Raw genomic sequence first — 18395 nt, forward strand, 5'->3', positions numbered from 1 at the left:
TTCTCCTTTTCTGTTGCATATTGTTTTTTTTCCCCCTTTTTCTTTTCACCTTTTTTTTTGGACAGCATAAAATCCAGATCAGTCTTTTTAAATTAATTCCTCCTGGTTCTCTCTGCACTCAGTCCCGCTGAATGAAACCGAAAAACCCAGAAAATCAAACCCATGGTTTTGAAGTGCAGAAAGTTAGAAGTGAAATATCTGAGGTGATTTTCATTTCCTTACAGAAAGAGAAATTTGTTAATGTGACATTTTTGTAAACCAGAAAAGCACTTTATAAAATTTATATATGAAATGAAAAATACTGCAATGCACTATATGATATATAATATAATATAATATAATATAATAAGAACTTCTGAATAAACCACTGGTGAGTCTGATGACTTGATGTCCTACTTCCTGTGAATGTTTTCACTCTAAAGTGTAGATGAAACAAATGGAAAAGAAGAACGTTTACATCCTAACGAACAGAACTCGTTAACCTTAATGCACTTCTGATGCTGATTTTATGTCTAAATGTGTTTTTATTTGTCCAATCAGAGATGTAGAAATGTGCACATGCATGTGTGTAGTCCTTTTTTTTTTTTTTTTTTTTAATAACTTTTTTTCATTGTCATGTAATGTTCTGAATGAAATTGTTTGCCGTGGAACTGGATGTTTTTTGGGGGAAAAAAAATCAGTATAAAGGTCATCCCTCAGTAAACATGTAACCTTTGTAAGAAATACCGTGCGGTACGTCAGAGTCGTGATGTCTTCATACTGTTGCAGAGGAAACGAGTGTGTGTTCAGTACAAGGCCTAACTTGTTAAAGAGCAGGAATTCATAACGCAATCGTGTGTGTGTGTGTGTGTGTGTGTGTGTGTGTGTGTGTGTGTGTGTGTGTGTGTGTGTGTGTGTGTGTGTGTGTGTGTGTGTGTGTGTGTGTGTGTGTGTGTGTGTGTGTGTGTGTGTGTGTGTGTGTGTGTGTGTGTGTGTGTGTGTGTGGGGACATGTATCGCCACGTGCAGGACGTACGTTTGAGTTCCCTCAGGACAAATGACGACAGCAGCCATCAAGATGTTTCGTGTCTCATGTTTAACCCAGACTATTACTCCTTCATCACAAATAAACACAAACTAAGCCACAAAAACAAGTTCACTGATGTTCAGTTCTGTGCAAAAGTCTTGGGATGTTTATTTTTCTTAATACTCAATTCGCTTTAGATGTTTAACAAAATATTGAGTCGGTAAAAAAAACTATTCCTACCAAATGTTGCTTTAAAAAAAAAAAAAAAAAAAAAGAAAGTAACAGAAAAATATCTTTAAAAAGAATAAGAAGATATTACCAAAAGTTTTGGGACACCCAAATGATTGCGTTCAGGGGTTGGGCTCCGCCCCTTAGTTCCAGTGAAAGGAACTCTTAATGCTTCAGCTTCATACCAAGACATTTTGGACAATTTCATGCTCTTTGTGGGAACAGTTTGGGGATGACCCCTTCCTGTTCCAACATGACTGCACACCAGTGACCAAAGCAAGGTCCATAAAGACATGGATGAGTGAGTTTGGTGTGGAGGAACTTGACTGGCCTGCACAGAGTCCTGACCTCAACCCCATAGAACACCTTTGGGGTGAATTAGAGTGGAGACTGTGAGACAGACCTTCTCGTCCAACATCAGGGCCTGACCTCACAAATGTGCTTCTAGAGGAACGGTTAAAAATTCCCATAAACACACTCCTAAACCTTGTGGAAAGCCTTCCCAGAAGAGTTGAAGCTGTTATATGTAGCTGTAAAAGGCGGGACAACTCCATATTACATTCATGTGTATGGAAAGGCAGACATCCCAAAACTTCTGGCAATATAGTGTAGCTTTTATTACCACTATTTGTTTATATTAATAATAAATTAATAAAAGGTTATTATTAAAACCATTTGAAACCATAATGAAGTCGGATTAAGTTTACATGCAACATGTGACAATGTTTCTAGAAAAACTGCCAGAATTCTCGAAGATGCTCAGTATCTATAACCAGTACAGTGCAGAAGTTAAAAGAAATTATAATAATTATAATAAAAAATTGATGAAAAGCAGTAAACATTACTAAACTGAACTGAAGTCACTGCTTTTACTAGTAAATCTCTACTGACTAATCAGATTAGTGGTCTCAGGTACCAGGTACTTTTACTGAGCTTTTTGAGAGGTTTTTTTTTTTTAATGATTTTTTGTATGTGAAATAAAGCAGCCGTCATTTATGATTTTTGTCTGAAAAGTTTTTTTTATTTTTTTTTATTTTTTACCTGAACATTTTTTGTAACATTGTTTTTTTGTTGAGTAACATTTTGGGAAAACTCAAAATCAAATATAAAATAAAAATATGAATAAATAAAATAATGCAATAAAATATTAAATAAAAATATGACGATAATTAAAACAATAAAACAATGCAATAAAAATATTACAATTATATAAATATAACATATATATAACTAATGTAATATCTATAAGAAAATATGTACTAATAAAACTCTACACAACTTTCTATGTTCGTGTATGAATTCTGTAACACTTTCATCCTATTCATAAAGCATTATAGCTAATAACATACTAGTAATTTTTGGATTTCTTAGAATAAATTTTTTAGCATGCTTTTTTTAAAACAAGGACATAATGGTGAGACCTTTTATGAAGCCTGTGTTTATAGATTATGATAACTGTACCTATAATATTTTGAAAGTCTCATATTTTATACAATGATGGACTAAAAAAATTTGCCTTTTTTTATTTTAACATATTTTCCTTTTGCTTTTACCATGAACATTATATTATAAACGCGTAGTAAATAATCACCATGAGGAATCACTTTAGCTGATTAATTATGAAAAAAAATTATCATTATTATTTCATTATATATTATTATTAAATTATCAACATCACAGATAATGAAGATTTGTATCTGTGTTTGTTTATAACTGTTAATAATTTTAACTTTATTACAGCTTGCTGTAAATATTTATTATGTAATTGCAAGAAATACTTGCAACTAATTACAATCAACTTACAAAGAATTCTAAGCACAGTTGTAATAACCTATAAATATATGAGCTTCATTAAAAGGTGTTGCTTTTACTTCTTTGATAAAAGACACCACCTTTGCTTCTTTTTGTACTTAAAATTTTAGAAAATTTAAAAGGTGGGGGCACAAACTTTTGCACATAATGGTTGGTATCGTGAATCCTACTGAATACAGTGCAATGATGTTTAAACTTATGATGGGAAAAGGCTTTACTAATGAAAATAAAAACTTTTACCATAACAGCATGGTTTCTGTTTTGCGGTTCTCCGCTAAGACGATCTGAAGGTTTGTGAATATTAATAAATTACAGTCAGAAACTGGCTTTTCATAATTTATTATAAATGTACAGACTTCAAATCCACACAGTAAAGGTACACAAAACTTTAATAAACTTTTAATAACTCAGATATAAAGGCTCTATTTTACACTGAATCACGTCTTTCTCTTTATTTTTTCTGTTAGTAAATAATTAGGGCTGGGGAAGTTAACGCGTTATTATCGCATTAACTCATTAATTAATTAACGCCGACAATTATTTTATTGCGTGTTAACGCAGTTTTTATTATGTTGTAAATTATTTTAAAAGTCTGTTGCTCACTGGCTCTGAATACACATACAGACAAACCATGGGTGACGGGAGGGGTGGGATGTTGATCTGTATTGGCTTGGGATAAACATCATAACGCGTCTCAACCAATGAGAGCATGTGGGATGAGCGTAACACTGCTGCGGCGCTCACAGGAAGTGGGAAAGAAATAGAACCGGCGGATAAATAAAAACGGGAAAAGGCAGAGAGAAAGAGAGAGAGAGAGAGAGTTCAATTTTTACAGAAATCATGCGATTAATCACAATTAAAATTTTTAATCACAAGTTAACTCATGACAATCATGCGATTAAATATTTTAATCGATTGACAGCCCTATAAATAATACATCATGAAACTAGCTGAGATTGTTTATTTTCAGTCACTAGCATTGTGACAGATTCTGTCAACTTCAAGTTAGCAGTTTGTTTTTGTGCGTCATTAGCATTGTCCAGTACTAGTTATGGATAGTGAGAGACTCTGGAGATGGATGCAAGTACCCCTCGCTGCAAAACCGAAAGTCAGACCTAAAGCAGATCCTTGTACCTTGTCAAACCAGGGGTTGGAGTGACTTTATAAGTGTGTTTGTTGTTCCATGTTGTTGAGTATCTTATTAGTTAGAATTTATAGGAAGAGTTGGATCTGGTTCAGCTCTACCCCCTTGATTGTGGTTCTTCAGTGAAGACTGTCTTGCATGATGTAGCTTTAGCGCTTTTTCCATAATTGCATTATTGGCCACGCTGCTTTAGCCAGAAGGTCCTTATAGGCCTGGTTAAACTGACGGTTCATGGCTGCATAAAGCAATGGGTTGATGCAGCTGTTAAGCCATGTGAGGTTTGCACAGAACATGTGGACCACCTGTGGAGCTTGGTTTTTTTTATCCGCGATGTTCAGGAGCAGAAAAGGGGCGAAGCATCCTACAAAGCACAGGAAGACAGTGAAACACATCCGGGTTACACGTTTAAACTCGTTGTCTTCTCCTGAGGATGATGATGGGGGTGGTGCTGCAGCTGGAGCTGGAGCTACCGCTTTAGGGGGATCATTTTTTCCAGCGTTGGTGACACTGGAAATAGTTTGAGGCTCGTTGATGTTGGTCTTGCTGTGGTGTATCTCGACACCTTGCTCACTGACTTCACTGCTCTGAGTTGCTGCAGTTCCAATCCCAATCCCGCTATCGTCCCCATCCGTGCCTTCAGGCTCCTGATGTTTGCGCCTTGAGGAACGTCGACTTGGCCTGTATTTGATTAGCGCCTTTGCTGCGACGCGCACCTTGCGGTAGATCAGAAAGTAGAAAAGTCCAACGAAGCCCAACCCAAGGAAGAAGTACATGAAAAGCAGGATGGTGGTATATGGGCGACCTTTGATACGGTGGAAGCTGCAGGTGCAGACCTGAGGTGCAAAGACGTAGACAGGCCACAAAGGGGCAAAGCTGGCAAGACCGAGTGCCCAGGAACTCACAAGGAGCACAGCGATACCCTTGTGAGACAACAGCACCCGTGCGACTCGTGAATTTCGATGAGCAACCACAAGGTATCGACTCACAGCAATGAGACACAAGGAAATAATCGACACACTGTTGGACAAGAAAAGGAGGAGCCCAAACATTTGACACCAGGTGGCTCCGCCCCTCCAGTGCAGGTGCAGGTAGGAGTCGACGCTCACCGGCTGCAGGATAGTGCAGTACAGGATGTCGGCCAGTGCCAGGTTCACAATGAGGACGTTGAAGCGAGTGCGCAGACGGGCGTCAGTGGCGAAGGCTAGAACTGTCAGGACGTTCCCCAGAGTTCCCACCACGGTCACCACGCAGCCCCAGAACACACCAAAGTAGCGGTACCCTTCCACGGAGGGGGAGGCGCAGGAAAATGAATCGTTACCATAGAGATCTGTGGTGTTTAGCGACATCCTAGTGGAAGAAAAAGAAGAAAAATTAATGGTAATATTAAAAATTGTAATATTTATTAAATATACTTAAACAATTTCAAATTAACCTTAGGTTCAAACCCTCATTATTAACACTCATTACAACCTTCTATAAAGCTTCCACTATTGATTTCTGTTGTAGCTTTCCACCACAGGGAGAACCGAAGAACCGTTAACGGTTCTAAATTTCCTAAGAGTCTAGATACGAGATTGAGGAGCTTAAAATCCAGACCAGCTTCTTGGAGTTTCTGTTTACTAGATGAAACACATCACTTTCTTAGCAAGCACTGCTCCTCCACTGGAGATCTTTTGGTGGATTTTTAGCATCCGATTCATCTGATTGCTTCAGAACCTTTATCATGTTGCTCTTTAAAACTCTGCTGTGACTTAAACACCTCTCACTCTCAAATATTTACCTTCTACCTTTCCTCTATTTCTGGCACTGAAACTCAGTAGCAGATATTTATCTCCACAGTATTTTCTTAATATCTAGAACCTGTCAGGAGCTTAACGCTCAGACTTGGGTTCTTTAAGGGGTTAATAATTAAGAAGTTAAAAGAACCTTTGAAGGACCAGAGTAGAAAGATACATGTCTTGTTACAGGATAATTTAGGGTCCTTAGTTTAGATAAGGAAACCTGATCTGATAGCAAGACACTGTTGTAAGGTTCTGCCCAGACTCTTTAAGAGTTCTCTCAGAGAATTGACTGAAGAACCATTAAGAAAAGGTTTCTAAATAGAACCCTTTTTTCTTAGTGTTATCAAGGTAAGTGTTCAGTACAAACTACAAATTATTACTCAGTATTTTCTTCTTATCATCTAGAAAGAAAAGAACTTTTTAAAAGAAAAGAAGAAAAGAACCTTTAAAAGGACCCTGAAGAACCATTTTTTTTAAAAGTGTGTGTGTTAACAGGGAAAGTGTTCAGTACAAACTCCCAACTATTTTCTTCTTAACACCTAGAACCTGTGTTTTACCACTTCCTGGGTTCTTTAAGGGAACATTAAGACACTCACTTTAGTTTTACAAGACATTACAGAAGAACAGAAAATAAAACAAGAACCTGAAGAATGAGATTATAAAATCTTACCTTCAGCTCCGGGTCTCTTCAGCTCTGTGTGATTCTCTCTTTCCCTTCGTCTTTCTCTCTCTGTGTTCCAGCGTTCACTTCTCTTATCTCCTCCCACTCGACTCGTCTAAGTTCATAAAATACTGAGGTGTGTGTGTGTGTGTGTGTGTGTGTGTGTGTGTGTGTGTGCGCGCCTGCCTGTGTGTATACACCACTTCTGTTTCTCAATACTGGAAGTAAGTCATGTTGAAAATTTGACCCATTTAGAAAGACTAAATTTTCCCGGCATGACTGGGAGGGTGAATATTTATAAACAAAGTGTCCCTCCAAAGAACCCAGAAGAGATCGGTTCTGCTTTGCATGGCAAATAAGATTGGTCTGAAACCGAACAGTGTGGAGCTAATAAACGATTACTGAATGAATAAAGTTGTAATATTGACCTTTTCCTCTCTGACCTCCCTGTCAGCAGTGTTGTGAGGAAAAGATAAACACTCTTGCTTTCTCAAAAGAGGTTCTTCCAGCTATCCTTTTTCTTAGAACCTTTACATGTTCTAATATCTCATAACCAACACAAATCAATCAAAAATACTTTTTTATGTGAATGCAACTAGCTTTTTCTTTTCTATGTCTTAAAATATATCTAGTAATGCTGTGATGAATTTTCTTGTGCACGGCTGTTCGTGATGGTTTCCATCATATTCCTGTAGGTTTCTGTTAGGAATTTTATGGTTCTTAAAGCCATGGAAAGCCACCAGGCACAGAGGAACAGAATTATAATAAAGCTAGAAAATCCATTAGGAAACATTTTGATGATGTTCCATTAGATTTCAGTCCAGGAGGAAGATATTAAAACCCATTAGGAACCTGATCAGCTGCTGAATCATGCTAGCTAACTCACTGAAGCTATGTTCACTACATGCTAACTACTGTGCTGTGTTTACATTACATACTTTATAGTAAACAGAAAATAAGGCCAATGACAGTAACAAATGGTGATACGGTGGAACCTCGGCATATGAATTTTTTCGGTTCTGGAGGCGAGTTCTTCAGGTAAAAATTTGTGTAGCTAAACAAATTTTCTCATAAGAAATAATGTAAATACAGATAATCCGTTCCAGCTGCCCAAAAATATGACCAATATGCCCAGTACGAAGCGTATGTAAACTGTATGGCTGCTTACAAAGAACTGACCCAAGCCAAGCATTCCATGTCAAGGCTCCTCACAGGAAGTCGTGCCACCAAGCTTGGGCTAAAAATAGAACAGATCACCCACACCACCAATCTGTCAACAAAAAATGCCTGAAAAATCACCTGAACGCATGCTGAAGGTTAGCGTTAGCAACGCTGGTATCGTGGGTTGACTCCTTCCAAACAGCTTTCGCTGACTGAAAAAACATTCGCTTCGGTTGGTTTCGCTTGGCTTTCCACTGACGCTAACAAGTTTTGAACGGCTCCCAGACGTACACACAACTCAGTCAGCGTTCGGTTCTGTTCGTTCATATGCAGAAAATGCTTCATATGGTGATGCAAATTTCTTGCAAAATTTCAATTCTTAAGGCGATAATTCATAAAGGAGGGCATTCATAAGCCAAGGTTCCACTGTATAAATAAATAAATATATAAATAAATAACTTTTTGCTAATGTTAGTTATCTAGCTAGCAGATAAAAAAAACTGCTCGTATTGTTTTGTAATAAATTTCTTGCATTTGCTAACATTAACTCTATCGCTATGGGCGTGTGCGATACTGTCACCAAGGTAACATTTACACGTCTGAATGCTGTTTATCTGTGTGGATGATCACAGCAGTTAGCTGCAATGGAAATGCTAATCAGATGCAGGCGGAGATGCTAGCACAGCTGCTCGGGATTGTTTTAATTCACCCAGAAAATCTCAAATGGTTTCAATGTCTGTGTTGATTGGTGGGTGTGGCTACCTGAGTACAGGTGTGAAGGGACCTTTGGGGGGGTGAATACACGGGGTAGATTGTATCATCTCAGATTTCTCCGAACGTTGCCTCAGTGACTCTGTAAACTAAAGCGGTATAAACACAGAGATTACACAGAAGTCTAAATTGTTCCATTTTCTTCGAAGCTGACCTACAAACACATCCTGTTCACAAAAGCTTTTAAGGTCAGACAAATTAATAAGTATTTAATGTAACTCTATCTCACATTGTGCTGAGGTGTTTTTTTTTTTCATTTTCCTGGAGTTTTAGCTGAATGCTGCATTTTATTCAGCTGCTGTAATGTGTAGAGAAGTCTGATGGATGTGTGCCAGGGGGGAATGACTTCTTCTGCTTTACATTTCATCTACACACACACACACACACACACACTTCTCTTTTTAAATGACTTTTAAACAATACACAGGAATCTGGTATGTTCCTGCAGCTCAGTGTTTCAACACTAAAACTCATCATGCTTATTATCTTCTCTCAGAAGCACTGTGAACTATACAGGACACTCTGGGTTCTCTGGATGTTCCTCTGGGTGAACCCTTAAAGGCTTATTCATCCCTGTGTGTTTTAACTGCGTGTGTGTGTGTGTGTGCAGTACAAACTCCAAATTATGGCTCGTTATTTTAAATAGAAGTTGAAAGTTTAACTAAAATCATCTTGGTTTTCTTGGTCTGTCATGTGTTCTTTAAGGGTTTAATTGAGGATTCAATGTATAATATAAATATATCTAAAAAAAATATTTTAAAAAAATCTAAAAAATCTAAAAAAAAAAAAAAAAAGAAAAAGAAAAATAGAGTTCTAACAGATAAGGGTTCCTTGTTGGGAAGCTAAGCTGACTTGGTACTTTTAATTAAATGTTTTCAATTCAGTTTATTTGTGTAACTTTTAACAATGGACATTGTCTCAAAGCAGCTTTATAGAAGTAAAGAAACATAGAGAAAAAACATGACAGGTTTAAAGTTAAGTAACTGTTTTATCAATACAATAAGAGTTTAAGGGGTAAAATGGATCATTAATGGCTCTTAGCTTCCTAAAAAACATGGTATGTAAAGCCATTTCTGATAAAAGCAACAAAACACTCTGTTGAAGCATGTTCCAAAAGAACCATGAAAAGTTTCAGGGAAAAATGAAGAAATCCTTAAAGGTTCTAATTTTGCTTGAGTGTATATAAGATCAATTTATATAGATTAAAGAATTTATAAAGAAGTTATTTAACTCGTATAGAGTTTCCTGTGCACAATTTATCCATAAGTTTTTCATCCATTAAATGCTTAAAGCCTTAAAATTCTAAATTCAGCAATATTGTTTTTAAACAAAAGATTCAAATAAAATTATTTATTTTCCACATGAGCAAATAACCAAATTTGTAGGATCTAGTAGTTTTTGTATTCATAAATTTGCATTCAGGGTAATTTCCAATTAAAGTGGGTGGAGTCTATGCAAATGAGCCGGATACATCAGCAGCAGTATGTAAATCAGTACAGGGAATGAAATTGTGTATAAATAAATAGGACTGAAGAGCAGTACTACATTTTCAGAACTTAAAACTATTTAATTTTTTTCTCTTAATTATGATTGTTCTAGCATTTCAATATTTAAATATTATTTAATTTTAACTTTAATTTCTCATATTAATAATATTTATTTAATATGCTCCATAGTTACACCTACAGCTGCATTTAAAGAGCTGTGACAAAGTTTTCTTGAATTTTTTTTTCTTCTTCTTCTTCTTTCCTACATATTCATATTCCAATTAGCAGTACACAAACACTAACTACACACATAATTCAGCTGAATGCAGTAGATTATGGTTTAGTGATCCTTGTGTCAGTGTTTATCATGTGGCTGCGTGAAAGTGGTAAGAAACCAATACCTCAGAACCTCGACCAGCTTCTTCACTAAACTTCCACTTTCAGTCATGCAGAGCAGATTTACTGTGAGGAACGTGAAAGTGGATCAGAAAGACTGTCTGAGAAACGTGGCAGAACTTCTAATGTCAGGAGTCAGGAGATCACTGAAGCATCATGGGAATGTTTTGCTGTAACTTTACATTAAGATTTAAATATCTCAGGTCTCAGGTGTGAAAGTAGAATGAAGAAGAGAACTGTGTTGGTTTCTGTTTTGCTTCTCTCTGGTGTTTTTGGCTGAAAATTAATTGCGTGTGTAAACTTTACGGTTAAAATGTCCTACATTCTGCAATCATTGTCATTTTATATTTCACAGCTGATCAAAGTTCAATGTCTGGTATAATTTTGTGAGTCTGGAGCTTTTTCTGAAGCAGTAAACACGTCACACCTGGTCAAAGATCCTGTTTAGAAACATCTCATGATAATCATAACATACATTAAAAACACATTTGGACTTTTGACGTTCAACTTCTATCAGAAACCATTCAATTCAGTTTATTTGTATAGCGCTTTTAACAGTGGACATTGTCTCAAAGCAGCTTTACAGAAAAATAGAAAGTTATGTAAGAATATAAGTTTAAAGTTAAGTTACTATTTCATTCCTAATGAGAAGCCGGAGGTCATGGTGGTGAGGAAAAACTCCCTGAGATGATCTGAGTAAGAATCAGGTTTAGAGGGGAACCTCATCATCATTTGGGTGACACTGGACAGTAAATAATGTAAATGTAACTAAATAATGTCCTTTCTGCTACAGAAACCAGCTCTTGAGGAACTAATAGGTCAGTGTAGTTTCTGAGTTCATTATTGACTCAGCACTAATTCCTTCCTGCTGAAACTGACTGATGCAAAGACAGTTCAGAGACAGTGTGATCGTCTCCAGTGGCTCTATCCACAGCAGTCCCCCTGGTCACAGACTGACCAATCAGATCTATCCCCAGTAGCAGTGACCACCAACAAGCGACGAGACTCCAACCAGGGGGAGAGTCAAAAGAAGAAAAAAATAAGTGGTCAAACTGGAAACTCAGAACACTGGGAGTTCAGGAGTGGGGTGTATAGCTCCACAGAGAAAAACAGAGAGAGAAAGAGAAAGAGAAAGAGATTAAGAATGATTCTGATCATGTGATGTTTAAGACAATGTAGATTATGTGTAAAGTGCAGGCAGGGACTCTGGCAAGACTAGCTATGACATCATAACTAAAAGGGAGAGCCAGAAGGTCACAGACATGAAGGCTTCCCGGGACATAAAGCATCCAACCACTTCACAGTCAGTAACCTGAGTGACCATGTGAGAGTGGTAAGGTGACAGCATCCAGACATCCCAGTCACCAAACACTCTATGACCATGAACCTTCCAGATCTGCTCCTTTACCTAAGAAAACTATACATTAAAAGCTCGACTAAACAAACGTGTCTTCAGCCTAGACTTAAACATTGAGACTGTGTCTGAATCCCCAACACTAATTGGAAGGCTGTTCCATAACTGTGGGGCTTTGAAAGAGAAAGATCTGCCTCCTCAAAAACCATTTCAGTTTGAAGCCTTTTTGGAATCAAATAACCCTTTATTATCAAATAATCCCTTAACCCAGGGCTGTCCAATCTTCTCCTAAAGGTCCAGGTGTATGTGCAGGTTTTCATACCAATCAAGCAGGAGCCACACCTGATTCCACCTGTTTAATCAACTGATTTTGTTGATAATATTGATTGGCTTTTAAATGCTGATCTTCTTCCATTCATGCATATCAGGCCATGGTGATGAAGGTCTGTCTGGAAGTATCTGATGCCTCCAAGTCTTTAAACCTTTCTGACCAAAATTCATATACCTTCAGGAGTTGATTTGTGCTTCCTTTGTGAAGGATACAATGGCTAAGATTTTTATACTTGTGTTTAGATGTTTGTACTCCTGGCGAGATGCTCCATACCGATGCTTCAAAGCTGTCTCGAGGTATGTTGTGAAGTCACGTTCAGAATATCATTTCACTTGACCTCAACAGCAGTTTTTGAGAGAGGAAGTGGTCCAGACACGTCCAGAATTGGGTTTAAAGGTTGATATTACTCAAGGTGCACGAAAGAGGTAACACTCTACAGTATGAAATTTTTCCAACAAAGGTTTTAAAACCTTTCCACCAAATTTCAAAGATGAAGTGTACTGTTTGTGATAAGTAATCTTCTAAGCTTCATCTTTTGAGATACCCATGATTGGCGTTACAGATGGACGTCATCCAGATGGATAATTTAAATGATAACACATGGTTCCTGTGTAACTCTGTTTTTTTTTAGTTTAATTTTAATTTTTAAATTATAGTTTAATTTTTTATCTCTATGTTATAGCTCTATGTTTGTCTGCGTCTCTGTACTTTGTCTGTGTTCTGTGTAGCACCTCTGGTCCAGGAGGAACGTTGTTTCACTTCACTGTGTACTGCATCTGATATATATGGCTGAAGTGACAATAAAGCTTCTTTGACTTTGACTTTTAACTGGGATATTTGTTGGCTGAAACTTTGATGGTCAAATGAAACTAAAGAACCTCTGTTTTAATCTATTTCATCTAACACTGAATTCTTACCTCGTATAACAGGACGTGTTTTAATTTCAGGACGTGTTTTAATTTTAGTCTGGGGAAGTAAGACAGGAAATAATGACTTCAGTCCAAGCAAAGCATGAGAAAATTTCAGTTGCTTCAGTGTTTCTTGTGGCTTCATTTATTCCATCACTAGTTTGTACAGTTGTTTGAAAATAGATCTTATGAAGGAACAAGGGATTTTTCTGAAGTCTTGGCCAATCAACAGCTTCTAAAAATCATCACTTTTTCTCATTTTCTGGGATTTTCCAGACTGTTTAAAGAGACATGATAAATTCTAATTAAATTCTGATTTAAATTAATGATAAAAATCTGAAGTTTAAAATCACTGAAATCAGTTTAAAATCACTGAAATCAGTTTAAAATCACCTCTAATGTGAATAAATTACATGCCTTAAATGACTTAGGTAACATGAAATGTGTGGATTTGTGAAAATTACAGCTGAAATGTGTTTATATATACTGATCAGCCATAACATTATGACCATAGGCTTAATATTGTGTTGGTCCCCCTCATTTTGCTGCCAAAACAGCCCTGACCCCCCCAGGCATGGAATCCACTAGATCCCTGAAGGTCTGCTGCGGTATCTGGCACCAAGATCTTAGCAGCAGATCCTTTAAGTCATCAAACCATTCCTGAACCATTTCTGCTTTGTGGCACGGTGCATTATCCTGCTGAAAGAGGTCACAACCATCAGGGAATACCGTTTCCATGAAAGGGTGTAGATGGTGTGTGACAATGTTTAGGTAGGTGGTAAATAACGTCCACATGGATGGAAGGACCCAAGGTTTCCCAGCAGAACATTGACCATAGTAGGACACTGCCTCCGCCAGCCTTCTTCCCATAGTGCATCCTGGTGCCATGTGTTCCCCAGGTAAGAGACGCACACACCCCCGGCCATCCACGTGATGTATTTCAAATTAAAATTTTATTTGTCACATATATAATGGTACACAGTATGATATGCAGTGAAATGCTTACACGACTAATTTGGAATAAGGACAGATAAAAGACAAGGATAAAATGTAAAATATAAAATACAAAATATAAAATATAAAAAAACTACAATTTTCCACAGTAGGTAAATATAAAATATAATATAAATAAAATAAAATAAAATATAAATAAAGTAAGGTAGGGTATAATATGTATAGAGAATATATGTATAGAATATGTATATAAAATATAGATTATGTATAAATAAAATATAAAATGTAAACAACTGTTTAATAACAAAGCTATATAAAATGTATAGTGTGCGATAAATGTGCAGTGTGCAGACAGCAGCAGTACGGGGTGATCATGGAGTGAAATTAGGTGATGAGAGCAGTGGTATTGTCCATCTTTAAAGTGCAGATGTGCACAAGTCCTCTTGTGCATAGCATAACGGGAGCAGAATGTGCCATATACCAACACATGTGTGAAGGAAACATAGCAAGTCCAATCAGATGAGTCCTATGTGAGGTTCTGATTGAGAGACTGTATAGCCTGCGGGAAGAAGCTTCTCCTCAGTCTCTCAGTGTTGGCCTTCAGGGAACTGAAGCACTTCCCTGACCTCAACAGAGAGAAAAGTCCATTGGCTGAGGTCCTTCACAATCTTCCTGGCCTTGGTCCAGCACCGCTTGTTGTAGATCGAGTGCAGGTCAGGGAGCTCGGTACGGATGATGCGCTCAGCTGATCACACCACCCTCTGAAGAGCTCGTCTGTCCTGCATGGTGCTGTTCCCCAACCAGGTGGTGATGTTTCCCGTCAGGATGCTCTCTATGGTGCAGGAGTAAAAGTTCCTAAGCACCTTAGCAGGCAGTCTAAAGTCTCTCAAGCAGAAGAGACGCTGTCGGGCCTTCTTCACCACGGTGTTGATGTGACAGGACCATGACAGATCCTGCATGATGTAAATACTGAGGTATCTGAAGCTGTCCACTCTCTCTACTGGGCTCTTGTTGATCACAGGGGTCTGGTAGTTCTTCTCCTGCTTTTTGCTGAAGTCCACTATCAGCTCCTTAGTCTTGCTGACGATAAAGAAGAGGTTGTTCTTCTGGCACCAGTTCTCCAGAGTCTTAATCTCCTCCAGGTAGGCCATCTCATTGTTGTCGGAGATTAATCCGACCACAATGGCGTCGTCAGCAAACTTGATGGTGGTGGTGTTGGTAGTGGCCATGCAGTCATGTGTACAAAGAGTACAGCGGGGGGCTCAGAACACAACCCTGGGGGGCTCCAGTGCTGAGGGTGAGTGAGGCTGAGACATGTCTGCCCATCCTTACTGCCTTTGGTCTGCCAGTTAGGAAATTCCCAGGTGCTCCAGCTTGGTGGTGAATGTGGAGGGAATTATAGTGTTAAATGCTGAACTGTAGTCGACAAACAGCATTCTAACATAAAGTGATGTGTGAAGGAGGTGGGAAATGGCATCATCGGTTGAGCGGTTCGGGCGGTAGGTGAACTGTAGTGGATCCAGTGTGTCTGGAAGTGAAGTGATGATGGAGTCTCTGAGCACCCACTCAAAGCACTTCATCACTACTTAGGTCATGGCTACAGGGCGTCCTGTAAAAGAAAATGTGATTCATCAGACCAGGCCACCTTCTTCCATTGCTCCGTGGTCGAGTTCTGATGCTCACATGCCCATTGTTGCCCTTTTCGGCAATGAACATGCGGCCCTATATGCAACAAACCGTCCTGCCCTGTGTATTCTGACCCCTTTCTATCAGAACCAGCATTAACTTCTTCAGCAGTTTGATCAACAGTAGCTCGTCTGTTGGATCGGATCACACGGTCCAGCCTTCTCTCCCCACGTGCATCAGTGAGCCTCGACCGCCCATGACCCTGTCTCCGGTTCACCACTGTTCCTTCCTTGGACCACTTTTGATAGATACTGACCACTGCAGACCGGGAACACCCCACAAGAGCTGCAGTTTTGGAGATGCTCTGATCCAGTGGTCTAGACATCACAATTTGGCCCTTTTGGTCAAACTCACTCAAATCCTTACACTTGTCCATTTTTCCTGCTTCTAACATCAACTTTGAGGACAAAATGTTGACTTGCTGCCTAATATATCCCCCCCACTAACAGGGGCCATGATGAGGAGATACTCAGTCTTATTCACTTCACCTGGCAGTGCTCAGGGTTATGGCTGATCGGTGTAAATAAAGCTGTAAATGTTTGAAATTACTCCTTTCAGTGCTGGAACTACATATTCAGAAAACCTACAGGAAAGCGCAACTACTTTTTACTGCATGGCTTTTAGAGCTGGAAAGTTGAAGGTAAAAGGTCTATAAGAACACATCTGGAAAAATGATCTCTCACATCTGGCTCTTATTGATTTAATATAGTTTAAAGTTTTAACATCCATCCTTAGACTTCTGTAATAAACAGATTTGTAGGTTTCCTTGTTCTCTTCTTGGGGCCAGGAAGTGATAATAAAATAAAAGGAAATACAGGCTATAAATAAAACAGAGGATGTGTTTTATATTTGAATGCTGGTGGTTGAACTGTGATAAATAGTGGTTTGTGTTGTATACTAATATTTAAAGGAAATCGATTAAAAAAATGGCGAATGAAGAAGTGGCCTGGCTCTGGAATGAGGAAGTGGCTACAGCAATGATGAGAGTTGAGAGAAGTTGGAAAGTTTGTGATGACACACTACAATAATCCTAACTCTTAATTTCTTAGTCCTTCCTCTTCTCCTGCGTCATCTTTTCTGACTCATGTCTGATGCACTTCAGGGTGTGTGTGTGTGTGTGTGTGTGTGTGTGTGTGTGTAATTCACACTCACACTCAGCACAAATCCTCTGTTACCGAAAGCCTCGTTTACTGAAGTTGATTGTTTTTCCTGTAACATCCCCGACTTTTTTTCCTCTTACACCACAGCAACCTACCAATGATTGCATTTTATATTGATTGAATTTTTTAAATTTATCAGTATTTAATTACATTTAATGAGTTAGATCCTGTTGTCACATCCGTTACTGCAGCTATAAACAGCTTCCGTCCAGCTTCCTCTTTATCTTCTCTCGTCGAGTTAATAAGGCTTGTTATGTTGCCATAGAAACCAGAAAGAAGTGTAAACTCCTCTGTCCTGAAGATGTCGGAAAACATAAATTTCCAGCTTTACCACTGACTGGTACAAACAAAGCGCTGACACTGGAGACTCCTTTCACACGTGATATCATAAAAGTCTCTTTAGAGAAAACTTTTAAATGATTGAATCTATTTATTAAGTTACTATAGAAACAATCATGCATTAGAACAAGCACAAAATGTAATAAATGATTTATTAACCAGAGGTCAGTAACAGGTCATTTACCACTTTAACCAGCGCTGTATCTGTACTATGATGAGGCCTAAATCCTGACTGATGCATTTTTATTCATGTTGTTGATATGATACCAGTTTAGTTTGATGTCATTTATGTTCTAAATGTCTCCCATGTTGGATTTATTTGTTTGTTTGCTCTGATAGCTGTATCCTGGTTGGTCAGGAAATAAAAACATTGTAAGCTCTTTGGTAATGAAAAAAAAGAAAAAAAAAGGATTAACTGAGAAAATAAAGGCACGTTAAAAAAGCATTCTGGTAATTGGATGAAGAAGCTACAGTTACCATGGTAACTACTAAAGAAACTATATATTATATTATAGTATATTATATTATATTATATTATATTATATTATATTATATTATATTATATTATATTATATTATATTATATTATATTATATTATATTATGATCTTTAGATAAGAGTGAATTAAATGATTATGATGTCAGCAGCGCAGATGTTACAGCTCCTTACAGGAACACTGACTGTGTGTGTGTGTGTGTGTGTGTGTTCAGGTTTATGATCCTGACTGTGATGCAGTTTAATCACTTTAACTCTGGATGTTTATGACCCTTGTTAACTCCACTCAGTGACGCTCCTTCTCCTCGCTTCTGAATGTTTTTTTCATGAAAGCTGGGAGACGAGAGAATGAACAAAACAATAAAATTTGCACCAGATGATAATTTCCGGCTTTCCCGGCTTCTCCACAGTCTATCTCAAATAAAGCGAGATAATAAAATCCAACAGCAGGCTTCTGCATGTGAATGAACTCATGAAAAATTCATGAAAGTAAAACTAGTTTTATTTAGTCTGGCTTTTCATTTATTTGATAGCCTTCTTGTATTATATAGATCCCTAGACATTGACTAAACGTTTATTTATTTGTTTGTTTGTTTGTTTATTTACACCTAATAATAATACAATAATTTGTGATATCTCGTGACCACCAGGGGGCGGTATGTCCCCACGTGTTAATGACCAGGTCACAGCATATACAATATGTGATGCAGGAAACCCTGAACG

General features: G+C 37.9%; 2 protein-coding genes across 3 annotated transcripts in view; one reads left to right on the forward strand and one right to left on the reverse strand.

Annotated features, from left to right (window-relative positions):
- Positions 1-703, forward strand: part of stat2 (signal transducer and activator of transcription 2) — a 15644-nt gene extending 14941 nt beyond the window's left edge. For both annotated transcript variants that reach the window (XM_058402167.1, XM_058402168.1), the window contains exon 24: positions 1-703. This exon is cut by the window's left edge and continues 1635 nt beyond it. The gene's annotated coding sequence lies outside the window, so the exon portion shown is untranslated.
- A 3192-nt stretch (positions 704-3895) lies between these two features.
- On the reverse strand, positions 3896-6800 carry gpr84 (G protein-coupled receptor 84). Its single transcript, XM_058402170.1, has 2 exons — positions 6641-6800; positions 3896-5536 (listed from the first exon to the last, which is right to left on the reverse strand). Exon 2 carries the CDS (start codon positions 5533-5535, stop codon positions 4339-4341), a length of 1197 nt encoding a protein of 398 aa, XP_058258153.1. The 5' UTR covers position 5536; positions 6641-6800; the 3' UTR covers positions 3896-4338.
- Positions 6801-18395: the final 11595 nt, after the last annotated feature.

This window comes from Hemibagrus wyckioides, linkage group LG11 (genome assembly GCF_019097595.1).
Source record: "Hemibagrus wyckioides isolate EC202008001 linkage group LG11, SWU_Hwy_1.0, whole genome shotgun sequence".
Taxonomy (NCBI): domain Eukaryota; kingdom Metazoa; phylum Chordata; class Actinopteri; order Siluriformes; family Bagridae; genus Hemibagrus; species Hemibagrus wyckioides.

Bases quoted from the DNA above. Each gene is read 5' to 3' on its own strand.
- gpr84 (XM_058402170.1), bottom strand. From the start codon at position 5,535: ATGTCGCTAAACACCACAGATCTCTATGGTAACGATTCATTTTCCTGC.